This window comes from Miscanthus floridulus, chromosome 5, assembly GCF_019320115.1.
Source record: "Miscanthus floridulus cultivar M001 chromosome 5, ASM1932011v1, whole genome shotgun sequence".
NCBI lineage: Eukaryota > Viridiplantae > Streptophyta > Magnoliopsida > Poales > Poaceae > Miscanthus > Miscanthus floridulus.
The window spans coordinates 114,822,889-114,849,275 of record NC_089584.1 but is presented as its reverse complement, the minus strand read 5'-3'; the positions used below and the strand labels follow the sequence as shown (position 1 = coordinate 114,849,275).

Genomic DNA, 26,387 nt, shown 5'->3' with positions numbered 1-26,387 from the left:
ACAAGTGAGAAGAATGAAAAGCACAGCACGATGGCAAAATTCTGAACTGAACAATCCGAGTCGCCGTCGAGAGTCGAGAGACGAGAGCCAGTCGGCTCCAAAGCGACGCGGACACGTACGTGCCACACCACACCCCACCAAACCCCCGCACGAGCTCTCTTGGAGCCGACACGTGTCCCCCTCCCCGAATCCCCCAGCCGGCGAGATATTTTGGCGCCCCGAGAGCAGGGCGGGACGCGGGCTCCATGTGTCGTCGCTCTCCGCGCCCAGCCACCACGCGCAAGCAAGTTTTGATTTGCACGCGGCAGGACGCGGAGGAGACGTTTTGAAAAAAGGCTGAGCTTGGATGGTCGGCACGCGTCCCACAAGCGCACACGCGTCGGGCGCCGGGGAGTCTGGCAGGACACGCGTGCACCGAGGAGGCAAGAACGGCCTGGTTCCCCGGCACGTGTCCCGCTGCGGCGGCACGGCTCCATGGTCTTGGAGCTCGCCGAGGGGCACCAGTATGGCTCGATTTGGAAAGGTGGCTGGTCGATAGCGTAGAGCCGTCGAGCGATATGACGCCGTAAAATAACATCTGACGCGTTATAGAAATGGCAATGGCGCGCCAGATCTTCTGTCAGGTAGCACCCAACAGTACCCCTTTGGGTACTAGGGCCCAGTTTAGCCCTTGTTTAGTTGGATCCTAAAATCCAAAAAATTGCTACAGTACCTACCACATCGAATGTTTGCGGCCCGTGTATGGAGCATTAAATGTAGACAAAAAGAAAAACTAATTGCACAGTTTAGTGGGAAATTGCGAGACGAACGTTTTAAGCCTAATTAGTCAATGTTTGGACACTATTTGCCAAATAAAAACGGAGGTGCTACAGTAGCCCCAAAATCCAAATTTCGCGAACTAAACAAGGGCTTAGATGGCAAAAAATTTGGCAAAACGATACTGTAGTATTTTCGTTGTTATTTGGCAATTAGTGTTCAATCATAGTCAAATTAGGCTTAAAAGATCCGTCTAGTAGATTTTGTCTAAACTGTGTAATTAGTTTTATTTTTTATTTATATTTAATGCTTTTTATATACGTCCAAAGATTTAATGTGACGAAAAATCTTAAAAAATTTGACGTTTTAAAGGGGAACTAAACAGGCTCCAGGTGATGTCTGTGATTGAGATGCCGCGTCGCTTTCGCATCGCACCACATCAGCTGAGATCCATCCTTACGTGAATTGGCTGTAGTTGTTGCTTGTTTTTTTTAGCGGCGCGAGGCGAGCACGGAGCAGATATTTTTGGCGATCGAGGTGGAACGGGGAGACCATTGACGGGATGGTTCTCGCGTTGGTCGCACCTGCAATCCAGCTAAGCCCCACGACTAAGGGCGTGTTGGCATCCGATAACTAAAATTTAAAATTTAGAAGGTGTTATGTAAGGATGTTGTACGTGATATTTGGATATATTAGTAAAAAACAAATTATAGAATCCGTCAGTATTTTATGAGACGAATTTATTAAGCTTAATTAATCCGTCATTATCATATATTACTGTAGCACTACATTGTCAAATCATGGACTAATTAGGCTTTAAAAGATTCGTCCCGCAAATTAGTTGCAAGCTATGTAATTAATTTCGTAATTAGTCGCAACGAGTAAAGTTAAGGAGAAGAAACCAAACCCCTCCCGGAGTGGCCATTTGTCAAGCGGCCAATGGCGCCACGACGCCCTGGCCGGTCGCGCCCTGCCCCGACACCCACGCCTTTCGGGGAGCACGCGAGCGTATAAATCTTCTCCATCCCCCGAGCGGCTGGCACTGCCCTCTGCACGCTCTGCATCGCCTAGTACCGAACGCTCTTCGGGCACTCTTCTCTGGCTTGGCCGCTTGGGTTGCCACCGAGTCGATTCGCGATTTTCTACTGTAGCTGCCAGGAACTACGAACCGCAGCTGTGCATTGCAGCACGGTGCTAGAAGCCCACAACCCCCAGCCACGGGATTGCCGATTGCCGAGCGATGAGCAAGGGCGCGCGGAACACGCGGCAGTTCCTCGCCGCGTCGAGCAGCGGCGCGGGCGGGAGCGGGAGTAGCAGCGCCAGCTACGGGAGCGGCGGCATTGGTGCGGCGGCGCGGACCAACGACGTGAACACGGGGATCCTGGACGAGAACGTCCTGGCGCTGGTGTTCCGGTCCCTCGACTTCGACCCCAAGATGCTGTGCACCGTCTGCTGCGTCAGCAGGCGGCTGCGCGCCGTCGCGGAGCGCGTGCTGTGGCGGGAGCTCTGCGTCTCCCGTGCGCCGCGGATGGTGGCCTCGCTCACGGCCACGGGCGCAGGCGCAGGAGGCGCGCCCCCGGCCCCGGGGCGCGTCGTGGGCGGGTGGCCCGCGCTGGCGAAGCTGCTCCTCTTCTGCTGCGGCGCGGCGGCGGCGGCCGTGCGGGGCCACTTCACGGGCGTGTCCCGCTTCTCCAAGACGTCCGGGCGGAGCTTCCTGTCGCGGCGGTGCCGGGGCGACCTGCTCTACGTGTCGGACCCCTGCGAGCACGCCGTGCCGGGCGCCGATGACGACGTGGGCGCGTACCGCGGCGTGTTCCGCGGGTTCACGCGCTCCCGGACGCGCGCGTGCCTGGTGGGGCGGCAGGCCCCGCTGGAGACGCGCGTGCGCTGCCCCTACTGCGGCGCGCGCGTCTGGAGAATGGTGGCGGCCGGCATGGCGCCGCGCAGCGCGTGGCGCAGGCTGGGAGCCTACGAGGGCCGCCTCGAGTACTACGTCTGCGTCAGCGGACACCTCCATGGCAACTGCTGGCTCGCGCGCCTCACCTCCAGCGACGGCGACTCTGAGGATGACGACGACGACGACGCGTCCACGGAAGGCGGCAGCGATGGCGGACTCGTCGCGCCGTAAACTCCAACATATCAAGGTCCATCACCAATCCGCCTTGTGCTCGATGGACTTGTGCGTAATTGCGTACTAGCAGTGTACCATCAGCAGCACTGTGTCGATGACTAGCCGGCGTCCTTTGTCTAGCCATGTGAGCATGCGGCAGCATGCAGCATGCGACATACGCGCTCACTGCCCCGTCTGATAAGGCATGGTGTGATGTGATCTGACCTCGTTCTCGTTCGTAACTGCTTTGTCGGTAGCGGACCCTGTTTGCTTCGGCATTACTTTTCAGTTATATAATACTATTTTTTTCTCATAGTATTTTAACATAAGTATTAGTATTAGTATAAGTCAAATTTTAGTATAAGTGCCGCTGTGTTTTCGCCCTCAATCGACTGTCGTTACTGTCGTGTGTGTTGACTTTGAATTAAGAGTTGAAAAAGACGCTCCGCTATGAGGGTGAGGTGCCTGGCCAGGCAAGAATTCCAGTCTTCAATGAAAACAGCCCCGTGGTCTGCTGCTCTCGCCCGTCCACTTGGCGAGGCAAACGTCTTTGGCTTCGTAAGCTTCGCTAAAAAAATAAATTGAAATACTGTTCCGACTAATTTATTATAAAAAAAAATATTATTTCAACTAAAAAATAAATTGAAAAAGACGAGAGAGAAACGAACGTAGCCTTTGCTTGCCGCCCATGGCCACGAGCTCCCTCTCATCTTGCTTGGTCGGTTCGTCCAGTCAGGCAGTCGCCGACTCACCACTCAAACTTGCCAGGATGTGCAGGATGCATTTACCCGTTCACCTTTCGCCATTGCGGATGTACTTTTTCCCTGAGAAAACTGCAGCAGTCTTGTGTACCAGTCTTGTTATACCTCTGTTGCATGTAAAAAGAATTTGTATGTCGGATTATCAACTTTTCGAAGCTTTTGGAGGACAGCAGTTTGCAAGAACATCTGCTCTACGTGGCCCTGTTCTGGTAGTGGTATTTCGGTTGATTTAATACTGTTTCTACGAGAGAGAATAAATCAGAATAAGCACAGACCAGCTGAAAAATAGATTAAAAACAGTAAACTGGACTCGTCCACTCCCGTGGTGAAGCCGAGGGCACTCCCTTCAATTTTACGCCGACATGTTGTCCCCACCACGACTCCCTCAGCGCTGTCTGGCCGCTGCTCTCCCCCGCTGTGACTCCCTCCGCGCCGCCCGGCGCCCCGGCCGCTGCCCTCCCCGACATCGACTCCCTCCGCGCCAACCGGCGCCCCGGCCGTCGCCCTAAGCGCCGCCCACAGAGACACGCGGCCGCCGCCCTCCTGGCCGCCCGGGAGAAGCCCGGCCGCCACACATCGCCGCCAGGCCGCCGCCCAGAGCGCCGCTCGTCCACTGCCCTCCATGCCGCCCACGGAGCGCCGTTCGACGACCGCAGTCTGCGGCGATGGCCCCATCAAGTCCGGCCTCCGCGAGTCCGCCTCGCGCGTCCGCATCTTGGTTGTCCCACGATCCACAACACCTTGCCCGACTGCCACAGTCCGCTCGACTCACCCCATCCCGCCCCGCCGCTGCGAGTCCGCCTCGCCGTCCGCATCGTCCTTTCCCAAGCAGCAGTTGCGGTCTCGATCAGCAACACATCTCAGCGTATGCCGCAGCCTAGAAGCTAAACTGAAATTAGGGCCTAGAAGCTAGAAGTACCTAGTGTTTATAATAGAAATACTGATATTTACAAACACTGAAATTAGAAGCTTGTTTGTCTTATCTCCTCTCCTATCATTCAAGTTCAAGATGAGATTGATGTATAGAGCTTAAGAACAAGCAGGCTCCTTATCTCCATCTTTGATCAACCCAGATCAACTATCTATAAAAAAGGGCGTACCCAGTGCAGAGAGCTCCCGCTCTGTGCGGGGTCTGGGGAAGGGTGTTAGTGGCAAGCTTTATCCTTGCCTGTGCAATGCGAGGAGACCGTGACTCAAACCCGGGACCTTCCGGTCACAGGCGGTAAGACTCTACCGCTTACACCAGGTCCGCCCTTCCCAGATCAACTATCTATATTTGGATTTATTCTCTGATTTTTCAAGAGTTCTAACTTATGTGTCAATTTGATTTCTGCATCGCATGACTTGACCTTTTGCTCGTACAGTTTTCTCGAACTGGTTTGTGATTTTGTTTCACTGAAACTATTTGTAAAAAAGAACTACGATACGAGACTGCCTGCCAATAGTAGCAGCTGATCCCCATCAAGTCCGGGTGTATGGGTGGCTTCTCCCACCACGACAGATGCATCTAGTCCTCCAAGTTATCTTCCCTTTTGTTTTCTTTGCTTGGCTTGTTTGGACATGTTGTTCATTCATATTTTTCTTAGTTAGAGAATGTAGCATCAATTAACTTTTTTGTGTAGTCAGTTAGTCACATCTGCGAATTCTACATGCCTGTGATTTTATAGTCACGTCAAACAATTTCTGTTGTTTGTGTGCATTATTTCGAATGCAACTTTTGTCAATTCAATTTCTCATTAGGATAAATTGTATACATAGATTTATTTCAATCACTTTCAACTTTTTTTAAGGATCTACACTCGCACTGTTCTGATGCAATTTTTGTGACCTTAAATGTATGTATGTGCTATCTGTTATCCTATTCCAAAAAACTACAATGTTTCACCAGCTTTTTGTATGAACTGATGTTTTGTTAAATGACAGAGATCTCCATCCTATTTTTAAAATCCACTTTACCCTCAATATTATTGATTGTGCTGCCTTTGGTTAGAATTAATATTTTCATCATTGTTATTTATCCTCTTTTCTTTCTCTTTGTTTTTTGTGCAGATCCCACTTGGGCACTAGCGCAACCACTTGTGGTGCAATATCTTTCACTTGCTGACCATCAATCCATCTATCAGATGTAGATTTCCTTGGCTGATCTTTATAGGGCAGTGCCAAGAGAAGCCACAATCTTGCCACCTTGGTAAGTTTTATTCCTCATGTACTCTGTTCCTAGTTAGACCTTATGCCAGTTGTTGCTCATTGCGGTTAATTCTAAAAATGCTGCACTCATGTGAATAGTTCTACTGCCACCTGTTTACTGAAGTGGGCTTAGTACACTCCATGCCAATGTATATTCATGGCCTTCCTCTGTTATGTTTTTTCCATCATGTCTGATTGGATCAGGATCTTTTGCTTGTGCTCATATTCATGGCTCCATGCTATTCTGTCTCAATTTTCTCTGCTTGCCTATATTTTCTTCTTTTCCTCTTGATAATTGTACTTCTAATTTTTCCTTTTGCTATGCAAGATTTGAACATGATAAACAGAGCTAGGTTCCTCTCTAGAACGCTCAAAGGCTAGTATTGTTGAAGATGTCAACATCACTGTGCTGGTGTTCCTAGTTGCCATGCTATCATTCTTATTTTACCTAATGTTCATATGGTTTACGTGATATTTTAAGCATCTTATTAAATGTGTCCTTCCTCCTATTTTGGGACACTGTAGGAGAACTATCGATGCGGGACCCATGGGGTTTCCCACGGAGAAGAGAGAAGAAGTCCTAGTCCAACTAGGATTCCCTACATGTAATCCTACTAGGACTAGTTACTCGTAATCCTACTAGGATCTCTACTTTGTAACCGACTAGGACTCCCGCCTCTCCTGGACTATATAAAGGAGGGCAGGGGTCCCTAGATCAACCAACACATAATCGACAGAACTCACAACCACAACATACCTCGCAACACAACAAATAGCGCAGGGCGCAATATACTATCCACACCAGACTGGACGTAGGGCGCCGTGACTTTCCGGCGTGCCAAACCAGTATAAATCATTGTCTCCCTGCGTTTACCATCGAGTTCCTGCAAACGCCGATACCCCTCCGAACAAATCACCGTCCTGGATACCCCGTGACGGATTGCTGGTGGTAAAACATCGACAGCTGGCGCGCCAGGTAGGGGTTCTTGGCGCTTTACGTTTGAGAGCTCGGTGGACCTCAAAGATCAACATTCGCCGCGTCACTCGTCGGCCCCGTCAACAACTCTCTACGACTCTCATCAGCTTCGTCGACAACTCGCCGCACTCACATCTCAAGCAACGATGGGACTCCCCTGGACTTCTGTCAACTTGAGATCCATAGTGCGTTCACAAAATAGGGAGCCATGCAGCCACACACGTTCCTCCATCAATATGCATCTGGTAGAAGACGTCAGCACAGTCTGACCATACAGCAAGATTGTCTACAAGCACCCCAGATGATACAGACGTCCGAGTCTAACTCCAACTGCTCCCACTAAGTCCGATTACAATCAGACTATTGCTCAGTTTCCAGCACATGATCAGGATTCGACCAGGACAGGGCAGAGTACAACCACGACATGCACATATGACGTCCAGGAAGCAATAGCAAGCAAAAGATTAAGATATATGCATATATACACTGAATACACATGCACATACGGATCTGCATGCAAGCAAATGAGGAAGCCATCAATTTACTGGACGCATAAATCATGATGGGATACGAACGATCCAACAAGGTGCAAGCACACGTCAAGTCATATACAGGCTGACATCACATCTACAACTCTGAAATATCAAAGCCAAATCAGAACAAAGCCACGAGCACCAAGCCGTCCGAGACCAAAGATAGCAACCTGTCCGTTCTTGATTGCTCGACTCGGTTATTTTTACTATGATTTCTTTGGCTTCCTCCGTTGTGACTTCCACTTGGTCCTAGTCTTTCGAAAGCAGATTTCCTTTGATTTTGGTCTCCCTGTTCATGAGATGTTGCCTTTCCGTCGTTCGTTTTAAAGATTGTTGATCGAAGGAAATCTCGAAGCTGTTCTTGTTTCTCATTGGGGTGTGAGGTTGCCCTGAGTTCTTCTAGTGCTTCCTGGATCTTATCGTAGGGAGTACTCGCTGCTCGTCCTTCTTCGATTTCTCGTTCTGATTTTCTTCTATTGTACTCGGCTAGGTCTGATTCATATTTGATCCAAATGTCTTTCCGCTGTTTCGCACGGCGTTGTCGTCCTTGTTTTAATTTGTTCTTCATTTCTCTTGCTTGCCTCTGGCTCTCAGTTTCACCATCGTATCCCTGGATAAATGGTGATATATTGGACTCGGATTCATCTGAAGACCTTACGTCGAGTGCTTCTGGGGGGATCAATGGTGATCGAGGATGGCGAATCATGAGTACTTCTCTAGCGTGAGTTGTTCTGTCATCGTCGTTTATTTCCGTACTGGCAGAGCTGTTGATGACTTCAGTAGAGGTCTCAAAGTTATAGATGGAATCTCCTTCTTAGTAGGGTAGAATTGCTGTTGTCGTGTCATCGACTAGTTGGGCGTCGTCATCCTCAGGGACGGTATCTGGCCAGTGAATGATGCAATCTTGAGATGTTATGGTTAAAATGAGACCTTCCTGGGCTCCCTTCAGTGGCATTCTAAGCATGGGATAAGTGGGTCCTTCGTGCCATGTTTGATAGGATGTTGCCATGTTGTGGAGTCCGAACGGAAAAAGACCCGACTTCTTTGAAGTATTCTAGGTGTATTCCGAATAGTATTCTTGATAGGTTGACGTCATGTCCCGGAGCTTTGTCAGAAAAGAACTCAGTTTTCCGAACGTCGAGAGCTCGGTGGACCTTAAGATCAAGATTTGTCGCGGTTCTCGTCGGCCTCATCGACAACTCACTGCGGTTTTCGTCGACAACTCGCTACAACTCTCGTTGACATGGACGATAACATCCGCACGGGATCCCAACTCCAGCAGCCGGTCAACAAGCACTGCCACTGAAGACTACAAGCGATCAAGCAACATTCAAGTCAGAGCTTTCCCTAGAACAAGTCAATCAGCACCGCAATTCATCTGAGTCCAATACATATCAAAGCCAAAGAAGGATCGGTCAGCATCAACTACGGCAAGAAGTCATGGTGATGTCTACTTGAATTCGGATACTAATTCTACTTTGATACGACAAGTACACGAAAATTTTCACCAGTCCAATCAAACAGAGGAGCACGACAAGGATGAGGAAGCAAGCAAGGCCAACATATATGTGTATATACTCATACACAAGAGACAAGATCAAGCAGTCACGATGATAACTCAGACTCTTAAATTCAGACCCCATGTCAGTTTGCGACATCCAGCCACATCAATATCCAAAGTTTGATCCAGAAGCACCATGTCCGATTGCACCAAGCAAACTAGCAAGCAAGCCGACTACAATACGGATCCAGCCAGCAAAAAAGCAAGCAAATTATTCATGCTCTACAAGCTCCATGACATGTTGATGACGCAAGAAAGAAGTCCACACCATTAATCAGAGACGAGCATGCAAGCCAATTAAATATCGAGGCATATATACACATATACATACAAGATACAAGAGACATGCGAGTGCCCATGCATGCATCACATCTGGATCCATCACTATGCCAACATATGGTCGTACGGGAGAATCATCTTGTACTTGAATCAACTACGTCAACAAGCAAGCTGTCAAGTCGCGAGCAGCCAAGTATCGAGCATCTGACCGATTGCTACCACAACACGGAAGCAAGCCAAATCAAGAAACAAGTCATCCAAGCCAGATAGAAAGCAAGCCAAGACCGACTACTCGGCCAAGGAGTCCGAGTACTCAGAAACAATTTAAGCGAAAGGAACACACGACCTCCGCAAACAACTCGGATACAATATCCAACTACGGTGACCAGCTACTAGGCTAAACGGCGCACCGATCGACTACCCGGCTGCAGTGGTCAACAACTCTGCCATGAACCAAGCTAAGTGACGCTTTAATTTTTTACATTCCAGATATTATTTGTATGCCTCTGTGGCTATATCATCTTCCCTTAACGGTTGTTAATTTCCTCGGATAGTAAGCCTTAATTCGTGAAGCTCGTTTTCTCGAATGGATGGTCACGTCAATGAACCTCTGAACCATACGGATGGTCACGTCAAAGAACCTCTGAACCATACGGATGGTCATGTCAAAGAACCTCTGAACCATACGCGAGATTCAAGTGCTTAAACATAACAGGATACTACCCAGGAAATTAACCGACCTAGCAAGGGAAGACACAAAAAATCATCATGCGAGCAAATATAGTGCTCTACAATCATCATGCGAGCAAACATAGTGCTCTAAGTAAAATCATCATGTGAGCAAACATAGTGCTCTAAGTCTTCTCTTAAACGGTAGCTAAAGTCCTCAGGTAGAACATGCCTTAATCCGTGAAGCTTGTTTTCTGGAATGAATGGTCACGTCAATGAACCTCTGAACCAAACGGATGGTCACGTCAAAGAACCTCTGAACCATACGCGAGATTCAAGTGCTTAAACATAACAGGACACTACCTGAGGAATTTGCATGGCCTAGCAAGAGCAAGACGCGAAAAAAGTTTATATGCATTTTATGATGCCGGGGCCCGCCCCTGATTAATTATTCAAATATGGGACATGCTCCCGACTTTATATCCGGAATGTCATTTACAACATATTTTTATGTTTAACATGCAGGGGAGCTACATCTGTACCATGAGATCAGGAAAAACACGCTCCTGAGAGCTAGCCCAGAAACAACCTGGTTTGATAAAAAAAGAACCCCGACAAGGTGCGGCAAGAACCAAGACAAACGCTTAGAAAGAACCCGGATCGATTAGAAAACAACCCCGAAGAGGTGCTGCAAGTACCAAGACAAATTCAGAAAGAACCCGGATCGATCAGAAAACGACCCCGGAGAGGTGCTGCAAGTACCAAGACAAATTCAAAAAGAACCCGGATTGATCAGAAAACAACCCGGATAAGGGGAGCTACATCTGTACCATGAGATCAGGAAAAACACGCTCCTAAGAGCTAGCCCAGAAAGAACCTGGTTTGATAAAAAAAGAACCCCGACAAGGTGCGGGAAGAACCAAGACAAACGCTTAGAAAGAACCCGGATCGATCAGAAAACAACCCCGAAGAGGTGCTGCAAGTACTAAGACAAATTCAGAAAGAACCCAGATTGATCAGAAAACAACCCGGATAAGGTACATACAAGTTCAGAAAGAACCTGGACAAAGTGCAAACAACCTGGAAGAAGTACATCAAGAACCAGAGAAGTCTAGAAACGACCTGGATGAATAAAAACAACTCGGAAGAGCATCATGGCTTAGTCAAACACTAAGCTCGGAGGCTCGGCATTCGCTTCAACTACGCCCGGGGGCTCGAATTCAAGGATGAAAGACCAAGAATACAAGTACTCAAGACTACAACAAAGACAACACATCAAGACCCTTCATCCGATTTCTATTTTAAAGAAAAGTACTCGGAGAAGGCTCGGGGGCTACGGGATACATAACCCCAAAATTTTTTTGAAGACAAGAATCTGGACCCTCCAACTTTTGCAAGCAAAAGCAAGAGGCTCGGGGGCTACACTCAGTGAGTGCAATTTTTACAAAAAATTGCACCCACCAAAAAAGAACTCGGAGCAACCAAGAAGATTAAAGGGACCCTCTGGCTTCTTGTCCCAACAAGCAAGAGGCTCGGGGGCTACACTCACTAAGTGCACTTTTGTCCAAAAGTGCACATCAGCCGAGGAAAAGACAAAGAAGACCATCTCAAGATTTCACTTCAGAAGAACCTGGAACGGATTTATAACAACTCAACGAAGACCAAGAAGAACAAGAAAGCTTCTGAAGCTCATCCATGAAATGCTCGGGGGCTTGTCGATGCGGGACCCTTGGGGTTTCCCATGGAGAAGAGAGAAGAAGACCTAGTCCAACTAGGATTCCCTACATGTAATCCTACTAGGACTAGTTACACGTAATCCTATTAGGATCTCTACTTTGTAACTGACTAGGACTCCCGCCTCTCCTGGACTATATAAAGGAGGGCAGGGGTCCCTAGATCAACCAACACATAACCGACAGAACTCACAACCACAACGTACCTCGCAACACAACAAATAGCGCAGGACGCAATATACTATCCACACTAGACTAGACGTAGGGCGCCGTGACTTTCCGGCGTGCCGAACCAGTATAAATCATTGTCTCCCTGCGTTTACCATCGAGTTCCTACAAACGCCGATACCCCTCCGAACAAATCACCGTCCCGGGTACCCCGTGACGGGTTGCCGGTGGTAAAACATCGACAGAGAACCTTCAATGCGTACTGCTACCACTAATTGCGGGGGAAGCGGGGAATAGAAGGTAATCCATCGATAGATGCAATGGATTGATCTTACTGGTTCTTAATTTGAACACAATCACTGTCTTAGCTTAATTTTCTAGAAATTGTGCTTTTGGGTTCACTATGTTGAAAAGCTTAGGATTGATATTGGTTCTACAGATAATAGTACATTGCCTAATTAAAATTTGTTCTGTACAGAATGCCACATGCTCCCTTTTGTTTGTGTAAACATCACTCACGAAGAATATTAGGTAATTGCTTTTTCATCTAGAATAAGAGCCTTTGGCTTCAAATTGTAGTAACCTAAACTTGCTTAGTTGATTAGTTTGGGTGTAGTGTCGATTGTCACTTTCTGACATTACAACAGAAGTAGAAGAAATAGACAGGAATTTCTAGCCTAATGGATCTCTTCTTTCTACTGTCCTCCTCGGATGTGTACTCTCTTTTCTTCCCTATTAGCATATCTGTATTCTTTTTCTCCATAATGTGTACAGTTAAAACTTAAAGTTGTGTGTAACACTCTGATTACCAGGGATCTATCTATGAAGAATAAAATACTATTTGGTCTATGTTTACAGACTACAACCAATACATAGAAGGGATTGATTGTCTAGCTGCACTACAGAGCTCTCGTTACTGTGTTGAAATTGTTGAAATTAATTGATTGTTCTATCAGTCTTCTTTCGTTTGGGATTAGAGAAAATTCACACTCTAGCTTTTGGAAAACAAGATGATTGTGGAGGGTTTCCCACTGGTAAAGTGAAAATCCTGAAATGAAGTGTCTGCTTCTCTGCATATATTGCATTTATATAGTGAATCTTCATTCTGATTTTACTTAATTTGCTCAAGGTGTTCATCTAGAGTTTACTAACTAACAATGCACATCATCAGTATTTAACCTTCTAGCTTTTCCCAGGTCATTTTTGACATCTACAGTGTTGTGCTAAAGAACGAAATTAGTATGATTTTTTTGCAGCCTATCAGCAATATGCTTATCTGCAAGAGAGTAGGATTCTAGGTTTTTTCCTGGCCTTGCTCGGGCCTCCTTTCTTTGGCCTTCCTTTTGTGCAACTCTTTGACCTCTCTATATAGTTGTTGTTGTTATTTTACTTCAATAAAATTTACAATGGGGTCTACCCTGCTGTACTCACGGTTCAGGAAAAAAAAGAAATCAATAAGAAAGAGAACTTTGGCTATTGAAGTAGAAGGTACAACTGCTGCACTCTCTTTGCAGTAGCTTAGTTAATTTGTCTATTACATGTTTAGAGCTTGCTTACGTTCTTGAACCCCCAATATCATCACCTTTTGTCTTGTGTTGATAATCCTAACTTGCTCGTCATAAATCATGACCTAATTTTCTCTTGTTAGTTGGTGTGCTGAAAATCTTTATTGCCTTTCTAGCTTGTATAGTAAATTTAATGCCACTTGCATAATTGGACATTTAGCATCCTGAAGTTTTGTAATGGCAGTCTAGTACATGCTCTGGAGGTGATATTTGTTGGCTATCCATTGTATGCTGATATATAATGTATATAGAGCCTCTACTCTTCTGAAGGGTTGTGGCAACCGTAGGTGAAGTGCTCGCTTCACTTCCGAGCCAATGGGCACTCAACATTATTTCTCACCGATTCAAGATGTTTCCTTGCAAGTCATGATCTTATGAACCCTTTAGGCTTTTGGTTTATACTGACTCTATGTGTATTTTATTGTTCAAGAGTCTAGAAAAGGTTTCTATGCTGACAATTGCTCAACATATATTTTTTCAGAACTAAACCTGAGATGCCACTTGCCTAAACCTGTCAATTATGCAGGCTCTTCTACTTACAAATTCAAAGTTGTTTTTCCTTGCAACTATCTATCCTATCCCACTAAGGCAAATTATCTTCTTATTTACTTGCAAATTATGCCTTTGTCTTAATCTTGCATACCATTATGGTGGTGGGACCCATACCATATGCTTTGGAAAATATATACGCAACGAAATTCTTTTAATTTCTTGTCTTGTCAGAGTCAGGAGTATAGGACAAGTAGTTTCCTAACGGTAAACTTCCGCTTCTTACCATTTCCTTCTCATCATGATATTTTGTTTGTTCGATGGGTGGCAAATCATTTCATGTTGCTTTGGAGTGCACACTTCAGAGTTCAGTCACACCCTAAAGTCTGGTCAAGTGAAACTATTCCATTTTAAGCTAGCACTCTCTTTGCATCTTTACTCATTTTCTGCATTCATCATACTCACAGATTCATAAGCTTTTGTGCTATCTGACATACTCTTTAATTTTTACATGACAAATTATGTAGGTTAGCAGTCATTTACATGCACTATGATCCAAATTTTCTCATGACACGTTTCAATGAAAACTTGGGAATATGGGAACTAGAGCACCATTCTCCCGCTTGTCTACATCACTATATTCACCCTTAAGAAACGGTAACAACCTTAACTTGCTTTTGTGTTGTCTCTGCATGACAATGACCTAAGAAGTACCATGGTGCCAGTAGCACTAGGAAGTGATTCCCTAGTGCAATTTATATGGGTCTATGGGTGAATTAGAGAGCCATTAGTTCATCTTTTGCATACCAAGACTGAAAGGTAACAAGCTAGAACTATTAGTACCACTAGGAATAGTAATGCTTCATTTGCCACTACAGTGTAAGCCCTATAATATCTGGAACTATGATCCAAGATAGGTGCCGAATAGCTTCTGGTTGCAGAGCGTATGTAGTAATGAAACATAGTCATATAGTGCACTCGAAAAAAAGAAAGACCGCACCTGTATTCTGTTCTGAAAACAGCTCCACTTTCCATAGCAGATTACTGGCTCTTTCTCCTTATGAAAATTGAGTAATTTCATTTCTACCGGTAACAATTTCCCTTTTGAATTGAATTTGCACTATTTGTCTTATTTACCTAGTGAATATCTTGTAGGACTTATCTCCTTTATGTTAATGGTTTCTATATAGTATTGATAATTTCTTCTATTATTTTCTCCATCTTGCAGGTATGTGTCTGTCCGAACAAACTGGCTGAATGGTGATTTTATCAAGGTTGCAAAGGATGATCATGCTGCTGGCTCATGGACCACACAGAAGTTCCAGTTAGCTATGTCAAATCTGAAAGCCAAAGTAAGTGATAATTGATTATTAAGATTGTTGCTTTTGACTCAGTAATAAATATGTTATAGCAAAGCATGCCGAATAGCTTCTGATTGCAGAGCATAAGTAGCTTTGGTAGTTAAGCATCATCGTTTCACTCGTGGCTGATATAATTTGTTGCGTTTGGCTAAACTCATGGTACGATTACCACAAATCCATATGAATATATAACTCTCTACGAACAAATTCATTTGTGCATAGCCCTTCCAAAACCATTGGATATGCATCCCTCTAGGAACATTTTGAACTAGGAGCTCCATTTATGAAGTAGAGTCACAATTTTATATGGTGCGATTACTTCTAAAATATATTTTGTCTTTTCCCTGCTATTGTTGCTTGTGCTGATTATATATGGAAGCGCTTGTGCAAGCTTCTCCCTTCGATTGTGTGTAAAGTGTGTTTCACTGTTATCTTGTTTGTTTTGCTTGGGTGCAGGTTTTTTGATAATTTTGTTTGAGGCTTAATATATAGATGAACTTAGATTTTGGTACTTTAGAACCCCCTTCTTTCAGTGTTATGTTGAATTGATTATAGGTGATAGTAAAATTTTATTGAGTTGATTTGTGTGGATTCCTTCGTTTGAAAGTCGGCCAATGTTATCTTGGATTTTGGACATGTACCAATGGAGTGCAATTTTCTTCTGCTAGTTTGTTTTTTTCCTTCCTCTCTGCTAAACATTGTCCTGCAAATGTATAAAAGGCTTTCATGGGATTATCATGACTACCCGGTGTCAATCTAAACAATCAAATTATCTTGTAAAATGATATCTTAAGGTTTTTGTGATAGGTTGGTGATGAAACTTCGTCGTTTGGGAACAATGCCATGTTAATGCAATTCGAGCGATTAAGAATGTTGTAAAATTGACCAAGGCTTTGCTTTGTAAGGCTGACAAATTGACGTCTTAAGTTGGCTATACATTGAAGTTATATTTATTATTGCCATTGTATATTATATCATTGGTCATTTTTCCTTGGACATATATTTTAATTTTGACTGGTTTAGGGACTCTGTTTCAAAACTCTATTTATTATTCTAAAATTCGCTGGGAGGGAATGGTAGGGAAGATAGAGGGGGGTGGAGGGCTGAGAGAGGGAGATGCGATGGAGAGAGAGTCAAGGAGAGGTGATAAGGGGAAAGATAGAAATGCGTATATGATGTAGATCTAAAATTAGCATGATTTGTTTGCTTCTGCATTCAACAAAAATTTCAGCATGAGCTCAGTCAATCAATTTTTTTTCTCGAACACACACGTCATTGTCTTAAACGAAAGAAGTGGTCCTAAATCATGCGGAATTCATGGCCGAGTGAGTCTTTTAATACATTCGGCTGCAGTTCTAATTCAAATTATGCAGTAACATTATCATCTGGTTTAGAGAATCCTAGTGTCCATTCCATGTGCTGCCGGTGGTGCCTCTCAGCTTAAGTTGCTTTTCTTTGCTAGATTTCATACTTCCTTTTTTCCCATCAAAAATATTGATTCATTGATGTTTATCTAGTTATTTAAGAAAGCACAAATCAGTACCTCAGTTTGTAGGAAAATGTCTCTTTTTTGTACACTATGGACTACTGCAGAACTGGATGTTAAGTCTAGAGAGCAACTTTTCTTGCTTATTCGGTTTGATTATCTGCATCTAGCATCCCTATCAAGCCACTTTTATGTTTTTATTTTTTACAGGCAAGAACCCTTATGTGGATGGATGCTTTCAATTGATTACCACAAAAATAGGTCTCTCCATGGCCTACCTCTAATAAACTATTGGAATCCTGATATCCTCCACTACATGTGCTATAATTGATTGTTTTGGAATTATTTATGGATCCTCTATTAATAATCATGGTTTCAAAGGCGACTAGGTGTCCAAGCAAGAGATGCATGTGCGCCTAGACACCTAGGCGAGGCCTTTGAAACAGGGCTCATAATACTTGGCCTTTTTTTGTTTTGTTTTGAGTTTTTGCCAGTCACTAACGATGGTTCCAGACTTGCAGTTGATCTATTTATATTAGTATATAAGTATAATACCTTAATCACAACTATGTTTATTTTCCACCATTTTCTGGAGCATCTGTAATTTATCCTTGGTTTACTGAATTACTTTTTGCATACTTATTTCCCATTTATGTCAGCTTGAAGGTCCCATAGTTGTATCATATATTCGAATGATTACTGGATGTTGTTCTCTTCGTGCACTATGTATTCAGTAATGCATTATAAGTCAGGAAAAGTGCAAGAGACCTCGACATCAGCACGGATGGTGTGTTGCTTCAAGATGCATTATGAGATCACTCAGTGAGCTACAAAAGCTCCATTTTTACAATTTTGATCCACAATTTCTTATGGCCAAAGTTATATGTAACCATAAACATTCATTTCAAAACTACAACTATTGTTTCCTTTATATGATGTGCAAATCCGAATGCGTGGCATAGTCTGTTATTAATCATGAAAGATCCTTTTTAATGTTTTCTTTTGTTCCGCTTTTGACAGGTGAAGCTATTGGCGGTCATTAGAGAGTGGAGAGAGAAGAGATAGGGATGTATTAGTTTTGTTTTCTTTCCTCAGATAAAAAAGTAATATAATTTGGTGTGAGTTGTTGCAACCCATAAATAAATTGTACTGTGATTTTATGGAATAACATAGATAGAGCTAGAAAACTATGTGTATTCAAACTGCAAAGTGTATTGCAATCTTTCATGAATCATTTACTTGAAAAAAATATGTTTTTGCGAATAAAAATGTTTATGGTTTGAAATATGCTCACCTATCTCAATAATACATGTTCTAGCTATGTACCGACCACGACTCCATGAGATGGAAAAAAGGAAACAAAATCAAACGCAAGAAAAACGGAAAAAACGGCATCAGACTAAAATAAAACCGACCAACTCCACGAGACAGCAACGGGGGGGGGGGGGGGGGGGGGGGGGGGGGATCGACCGCAGTAAAAATGGGAAAAGAATCGGGAATTGATCGCAAAAAATGGGGAAAAATCGGTCGCAAAAAAAATGGAGAAAAAAATCGGTCTCTAGAAAAATGAAAAAGCTCGTAAGAGAGCCGGGTTCCTGGTGCGGGCGTGGGTCGTGGGAATCGGCGGGCAGGCCTGGGAGCTCGGGTACTAAATAATACTCCCTCCATCCTAAATTGTAAGTCATTTCAAGAATTTTGGAGAGTCAAAGTTTTTCAAGTTTGACCAAATTTATATAACAAAATAATAATATTTATCATATCAAGTAAATATCATTAGATTCTTCATTAGTTATATTTTCATATTATACCTATTTGATGTCATGAATCTTTGTATTTCTCTCTATAATTTTAGTCAAACTTGAAAAAGTTACTCTCCAAGATTCTTGGAATGACTTACAATTTGGGATGGAGGGAGTAATTATTACCTGGGTACCAAATAGAACCACTGTTGTGGCTTTAAGTTATGATAATTATTCTGCTAATTCACGAGATTATAATAACACCTTACTATATGATTTACTATAACGTTACTGTAAATATCCTCATGTGTTATAGTAATACAACTATCGTAAATATGTATTCACTTTATCGTAAATTAGTATATAAAATTATCGTAAATTTTATGACCAGCTACAGAATAACCTTACCGTGTGTATATATATATATATATATATATATATATATATATATATATATATATATATATATATATAACACGAATTGATTCTGCTGCATGCACGCTGGCTGCTATACATTGAGATGTTTTGGAACACATATAAGCTATCATTCCTATATAATTAAGCTAGTAAGAGCTACTCCCATCAACTACTAGCACACGGTGATCAATCTTATCGATTTTTCTCATCTAAAAAAAAAGACCTTGTCGATTTTTGGCTACATCAGCAACATTTCCCTTGCACCGTTGCGTATCGATCTGAGCTGTGTAACCACGACTTCCTGTGCCTGTTTCAGATGGAAAAAAAAATCCATCAGCTTGGGAGGGTGGAGGGGCGGCGCATAGGGAAAGCGGGAGGTTCTTGCAGTCCCAACAACATGCAGATGCAGTAAAACGATCGTTACAGGTAGCCATGGGTGTGTTTGGTTGGTTTCTCTGCTAGCAAAACTAAGACATGCTAGCTCTAGCTAGCATTAAGTAATGCAAGCAGCACATGTTGGGTTGCTTGTGCTGGCTGAGCCTGGCTAGAAATCGATGTGTTTGGTTGACTGGTTTAGTTTGCATAGAATCATATCTTCCTTCACCTTATAATTTTACCTCCTCAAGGACTTTAGTCGAACAGGTTATGGGCATGGTAGGCGAGCACCTAGACGACCATGGCAGCAGGCCACCACACTGCACCCTTGGCGCACGAGTCGGCAGCCGCGCCGCCTGCGACGACACCTTCGCCCGCGACACCTCTGTAGCACAAGGAAGAAGAATACCGGGGAGCTCGAGCCAAACCACATGCGAGCACCCCCACTGTCCCCACTGTCCGCCATGGAAGTCACCTGGCGGCCGGCGCGAGTGGTGGAGAAGAGCTCGATTTGGAGGCGGGGAAGCTCGATTGGTAGGCGAGAAGCTCGATTCGGCGGTGGGGAAAGTCGATTCGGAGGCGGGGAAGCTCGATTCGGGCATCGGGAGGCTCAATTCGGGCTCCGGCGAGCTAGAGAAGAAGGCCGGTGGAAGTCGTGCTTGCCGGCTTGCTCGTGCTCATGCTTGCCAACGTACGCGTGAAGGCCGGCGTTGTGCTTGCCGGCTTGCCGCCGCCGTTGCTCGTCTGCTGCTAGTGCTTGCCGGCGTGCTCGTGCTTGCCGGCGGCGGTCACGTGCTCCTGCGTGCTCGTGCTTGCTGGCAGAGGCTCCTACGTGCTCACGTGCGTGCTCACGTGCTTGCCGGTGGAGGTCGCGGCGGGGGATCCGATGGTTGCCGGTGGAGGTCGCGTGCTCGCGTGCTTGCCGATGGAGGTCGCGTGCGTGCTCGCGTGTGTGCTCGCGTGCCTGCGGCCCTGCCGGTGGAGGCCTCGGAGAAGAAGGTGCAGTAGACTCCGCTTAGCGGAAACGACCCCTCAGCTCATTTCCAGTGAGCCAGCCTCTTCCTCACTTTTTGGCTTCCCGGAGCCTGGCTTGGTACCCGTGTAGCCATTCAAAGACGAAGAAGTTGCATTGGGTAAGCCTAGCTAGCCCCTAAGCCACCTAACCAAACATACTCAATATAAATATCCCTAGGATAAACTTGAACGGACCAGATTCTCACATCCTGTTCGCTTGAACTATTTTCCAGTAAATAGATAGTATTTCTCTCTCACAACAAATCAACACAAGCATTAGTATAAGCCAAATTTCAGCATAAGCGAACATGATGTTGTTAGGTGCATAACAAGATCACTAGCCATAGATCTAGCATATATGCTGACATTAGAATGAATAGCAAACTCTAAAACATGATCTAATGCGAACAAAACAGAGAGAGGGATGCGGGTGGCAAACCATCGATCGCCTTTGCAGAAGACGAGCTGTCCATCACAGTGCTCGGAGGAGACTCGGTGAAGGCGCGACGGTGAAAGGCGGCGACAGTGGCGGCGTTGGCCGGTGGCGGTGCTTCCCGTCGCTGGCAACTCCGCCTCACTTAGATTGGCTTAGGGGTTAGAGGTGAAGGTGGGGTGTCTAGCGGCGTAGGTGATTCTCATGCCTTGTGCCCCGGCCCCCACCTCTCTTTTTACTGCGCTGTACGACGGGGCCCACCAAACATGGAGCGGTTGGGCGTCCTGATCAGGACGCAAATCCAAAGGCTCAATTGGCTGCTGGGTCAATTGGTGGAGATCAATCCAACATTCTCCCCCTTGATCTCACTTTATGACATAAATACAACTTACTTACTTTATCTTATTCCCATTCTATCACAGATCAGTGCATAGAGCGTGTCTCATCGTCACGGTCAGTTACCATTAGATTAAACAGCTACAATGCACCTCTGTGTTTTGAAACAGATTATCAACTAAGCCCTTATTGTCTAGGAATCATAGGATTTCTCTTAAACCCATGCCGGCTAAGTGTTCTCTAAACATGTTGGGTGGTAAGCCTTTTGTAAGCGACTCCACGATCATCTTTTCTGTTCTTATATGCTCAAGACTAATTATATGATCCTGGACTTTATCTTTCACAACATAATATTTTATGTCGATATGTTTGGCAACACCACTTGACTTATTGTTGCGAGCATAATATACTGTTGGATTACTATCGTAGTATAACTTGAGTGGCTTATGTATGTCGTCTACCACTTTCAACCCGGGCATGAATTTCTTCAGCCAATTCACCTGCCCTATGGCCTCATAATATGCTACAAACTAGGCATACATTGTGGACGATGTAGTGATGGTTTGCTTTGAGCTTTTCCATGATATAGCTTCTCCTGTGAGAGTGAATATGTATCCTGACGTAGACTTTTTGTCATCTCCTGCATAATCAGAATATGTATACCCCTCTATGTGTAGGAAATCCGATCTTCTATACATTAGCATGAGACCCTTCATACCTTGCAGGTAATGTAAAACTTTCTTTACTAATTTTTAGTGTTCTATTCCTGGATTACTCTTATATCTACCAAGTAACCCGGTAACAAATGCTAAGTCAGGGCGAGTACACACTTGCGCATACTGTAAATTTCCGACAGTTGAACTATATGGAACCGCTTTTATTTGATCGATCTCATATTGGTTCCTGGGACATTGAAATTTTCTATATCTATCGTCCTTGACTATGGGAGCAGGTGAAGACTTATAATTTTGCATATTGTATTTTTTTAGAACTTTTTCTAAGTATGCCTTTTGTGATAATCCTAAAACTCTCTTTTCTTTATCTCGATGAATCTCTATTCCTAGGATGAATGAAGCTTCACCGAGATCCTTCATATCAAACTTCGAAGACAAGAACTTCTTTGTTTCTAGTAGTAGATTAATATCAATGCTAGCGAGCAAGATGTCATCCACATACAAGACTAGAAAAATGCATTTCTCATTCTTAAACTTTGCATAAATGCAATTATCGTCTATATTTTCTTGAAATCTAAACTTTCTTATTGTACTATAAAACTTCAAATACCACTGTTTTAAAGCTTGTTTTAATCCACAAATGGATTTCTTCAGGTGGCATCCCATACGTTCTTTTTCTTCCACAACAAAACCTTTCAGTTGTGCCATGTAAACATTTTTCTCCAGATCCCCATTTAGGAACGTCGTCTTTACATCCATCTGATGTAATTCTAAATTGTAATGTGCTACAAGCGCCATTATGATTCTAAAAGAATTCTTATATAAGACTAGAGAAAATATCTCATTATAATCTATACCTTCTCTTTGCGTGAAGCCTTTTGCCATAAGTCGCGCTTTGAATCTTTCTATATTCCCTTTGGAGTCATATTTGATTTTGTAGACCCATTTACAACCTACTATCTTGGCTCCTTTAGGAATTGTTTCTAAGTCCCAAACACCGTTGATTTTTATTGATTTTATTTCATCTTTCATGGCTTCAAACCACTTTGATGAGTAAGCGCTTCTCATGGCTTCTCCAAATGAGATGGGATCACCCTCCATTTGAAATTCCTCACATTCATAAACTTCGTTGTCTTCAGGAATGGCTGATCTTCTGACTCTTTGAGACCTTCTAGGGGCCTCGTTAGATGACGCTTGTTCTATATGAGGCTGTTGTTGCTCCTCCTCATATGTGACAACAGGTTCTACGGGATCTTGAAGGACAGGTTCCTCATGTTCATTCATTGTTGTCACAGGAGAACTAATAATAGGTGCTGTTACTACAGTGTCTTACACTGTTGGTACAACAACAACAGGTAGCGTAAAGTATGGCTCCTGAACCATCAGAGTGGGAACGTATATCCGCTTCTCTTCAAAATTAATTTTTCGTGCTACAATGCTCCCCCTGATCATATGATCCTCTAAGAACACAACATGTCTTGTTTCTACAAACTTCGTTGTCTATCAGGACAATAGAAGCGAGAATCTTTTGACTTTTCTAGATAGCCAATAAAATGGCAACTGAGTGTCTTAGAGTCTAGCTTCCCTATATTTGGGTTAAAGACTTTAGCCTTAGCTGGACAACCCCACACACGAAAATAGTTCAGTGAGGGTTTCTTTTCTGTCCACAACTTATACGGTGTTTTGGACACCGACTTACTTAGCACTCGATTAAGAATATGAATGACGGTTTTAACGTCTCCATTCATAAACTTATTGGTAAAGAAGAGTAACTTATCATGATTCTCACCATATCCATTAAGGTACGGTTGCGTCTTTCAGCTACTCCATTCTGCTGAGGCTCGTCCGGTGTAGAATACTGGGCTACTATGCCATTTTTCTGTAAGAACCTTGCAAAAGGTTTAGGAACTTGGTCATATAGGGTGTGACGACCGTAGTACTCCTCCCCATGGTCGGATCTTACTACCTTAATCTTTAAGTTGTGCTGATTTTCTACTTTAGCCTTAAATATCTTAAATTTATTCAATGCTTCTGATCTTTCCTTAATTAGATAAATATAGCCAAAATGAGAATAATCATCTGTGAATGTTATAAATGAATCATAACCATCCACACTCTTCACAGAAAAAGGACCACAGATGTCTATGTAAACTATTTCTAAAATTTCTATGCTTCGTTCGGTATCTTTCTTTATTTTCTTAATGTACTTTCCTTTTATGTAATCAATGTATTGTTCTAAATCTGAAAATTCTAAAGACGAAAGAATTGATTTCTTAATTAATCGCTCTATTCTTCCCCTCAAAATATGACCTAAATGACAGTGCCATAATTTCAAAGATGTATCATGAACTCTCTTCTGCTTATTACTTGCATTCATAGACGAGGAAGAATTCTCATTCTCAGTGCTCACAGCATTCACATTCTCAGAAAAGTGATAATAAATAAAGCTTGTTTTGTCGGAAGGCAAGACCAACACACTTATTATTATACACAATCCGGCATTTGCCATTACCAAAATGGCAATCATAACCATCATCGTCAAGTCATGAGACACTTATCAAGTTTCTACGCAAAGAGGGTACATAAAGAATATCTGAAAGCTGAAGTCTAAAACCATCATCTAATTCAAGAGAAAGATCTCTAATGGCTTTAACTTTAGCTTCAACTCCATTTGCTATTTTAATTTTTCTCTCCTCTTTGCAGGGTCCTCCTCGTACGGAATCCCTGTAATGAATTTGCAACATGAACAGTTGCACCTGAATCAATCCACCAAGTAGATTTTGCATAACTTGAAGGACTCATCTATAAATGTAATGTAGTCATCACCTCTCTTCAGAAGGCTCTTCAGAAAGTATAGATAGTCTCTCTAGTAATGTTCATGCTTCTTGCACCATTTGCATTGATCCTTTTTAACTTGGGAATTATTGTTCTTCTGATGGTGCTCAGTCTGAGGGGCTTTTCCTTAAGGTTTGGCATTCTTATTGAATTTCTTCTTCTTGTTGTCCTTCACAAGGTTAGCAGAGTCACCCTGTGAGCTTTTTAGCCTCTCTTATTCTTGAACACGCATTGCAATGAGCTTATCTATATCCCATTTATCAGGCTGCATGTTGTAGTTCACAGCAAAAGTTTCATATTCTTTTGGTAAGGAAGCAAAAACTAAATAAATCAGGAACTTATCCTTGAGCCTCAAATCCATTGGCTTCAGCTTCGAAGCCGTGTTGCTCATCTTCAGTATGTGCTCTCTGATATCGCCACCAGTGTATTTCTCATTAAACAATTTCTTGATTAAAGTACTGGCATAAGCCTTTGAAGAGCCAATGAACGGACTCTCTATTTTCTTAAGATACTCTGTGGTGGTATCACAATCTGGGATAGACCCCCTTATAGCATCTGAAATTGTAGACTTAGCCACCATCAAGCACTTACGGTTTGAAATATCCATTTCTTACGTTCGAGATGATATTTTATCCGCACCTCTGCATGATCTCGCTGTCGAGCAATGAAATCAGCATCAGTCTCATTTTCTTCCCTTACCGGGTCCACTAGCTCAATAGGACACGGGGAGGTAAGCGCTATGTTATTTTCAGACATTGCAAGTGCTAGTTCATACTTTTCTCGTCATACCCTATAGTTGCCCCCTTGAAGAGATGGTATGTGCGAGATAAATGCTATTGGGTTGAGTCCATCAGCTACCTTCGTAGAAGATGAGCTGACCATCGCGGTGCTCAGTGGAGACTCGGTGGAGGCACGGCGGAGAAAGGCGGCAGTGCAGTGGCGGCGTTGGCCGGTGGTGGTGCTTCTCGTTGCTGGCAACGTTCCCTCACTTAGATCGGCTTATGGGTTAAAAGTGTAGGTGGGGTGTCTGGCGGTGCAGGTGATTCTCGTTCCTTGTGCCTCGACTCCCACTTCTCTTTTTATGGCGCTGTGCGACGGGAGTCTACCAACCATGGAGCGGTTGGACGCTCCCATCAGGACGCGGATCAAAGGGTCCAATTAGCCGTGGAGATCAATCTATCAGGTGTCAATCAGCTGCAATATAATTTAGCAAAACCAGTGAAACGAAAACATATGTAATTATAAATTAGTCTACGAGTTAATCGTACGTGGAATTCATAGTTGTAGTACTCCTTATCAGCGTACATGAAACAAGTTAAACTACAGCCTGGGGGCGATCGCGATTGAGACACCTGAACGCATGTGCTAATTGTGACTTGATAAACTACCGCTCGTGTCTTGATCCATGAAATGCTGACAAACACCGTTCTGATTGAAATATTATGAGAAAAAAAATATTGTTTTGATTGAAAAAAGAAGTCCAACAAGCCAGCTTCTTGGTCAGCCAGACGAGGGGATAGATTCAGCATGTACGGCTTCTTGTTATCCTGAAACTGCTGCTAGCTAGTCTAGGCCTCGTTTAGATTCTAAGTTTTTTCATTCTCTCTTCATCACATCAAATCTTTTGACACATGCATGGAGTATTAAATGTAGATAAAAAAATAACTAATTACACAGTTTGATTATAAATTACGAGACGAATCTTTTAAGCCTAATTAGGCCATGATTGGACAATAATTGTCAAATACAAACGAAAATGCTACAGTGCAAAATACTAATTTCTAACCATGATCTAAACACGGCCCTAGTTTTAATTTCCACTCCGGTTTCAAATTCGTTACTGTCGTTGTACAGTTTGTTAGCACCTACGCCGTACAAGGCTAGAAGCCTAGAACCTAAGAAACTGAATTGATTTGTTCCGGATCAACTT

The 26,387-nt window shown here is 43.7% G+C and overlaps 1 protein-coding gene and 1 long non-coding RNA gene across 4 annotated transcripts; both read left to right on the top strand.

The window, feature by feature from the left end:
* Positions 1–1,817: 1,817 nt before the first annotated feature.
* Positions 1,818–3,167, top strand: LOC136453149 (EID1-like F-box protein 3). The gene has a single exon (XM_066453722.1). The coding sequence runs from the start codon at positions 1,997–1,999 to the stop codon at positions 2,882–2,884; it is 888 nt and encodes a 295-aa protein (XP_066309819.1). The 5' UTR covers positions 1,818–1,996; the 3' UTR covers positions 2,885–3,167.
* Positions 3,168–3,968: 801 nt separating this feature from the next.
* Positions 3,969–17,853, top strand: LOC136450524 (uncharacterized). 3 transcript variants are annotated; one of them, XR_010758370.1, is made up of 4 exons: positions 3,969–4,849; positions 5,677–5,815; positions 15,016–15,139; positions 16,845–17,853. It is a non-coding gene; the product is annotated as an uncharacterized lncRNA (long non-coding RNA). The 3 variants fall into 3 exon arrangements; XR_010758369.1 differs by having other exon boundaries at positions 15,016–17,853; XR_010758371.1 differs by having other exon boundaries at positions 3,969–4,873; positions 15,016–17,853.
* Positions 17,854–26,387: the final 8,534 nt, after the last annotated feature.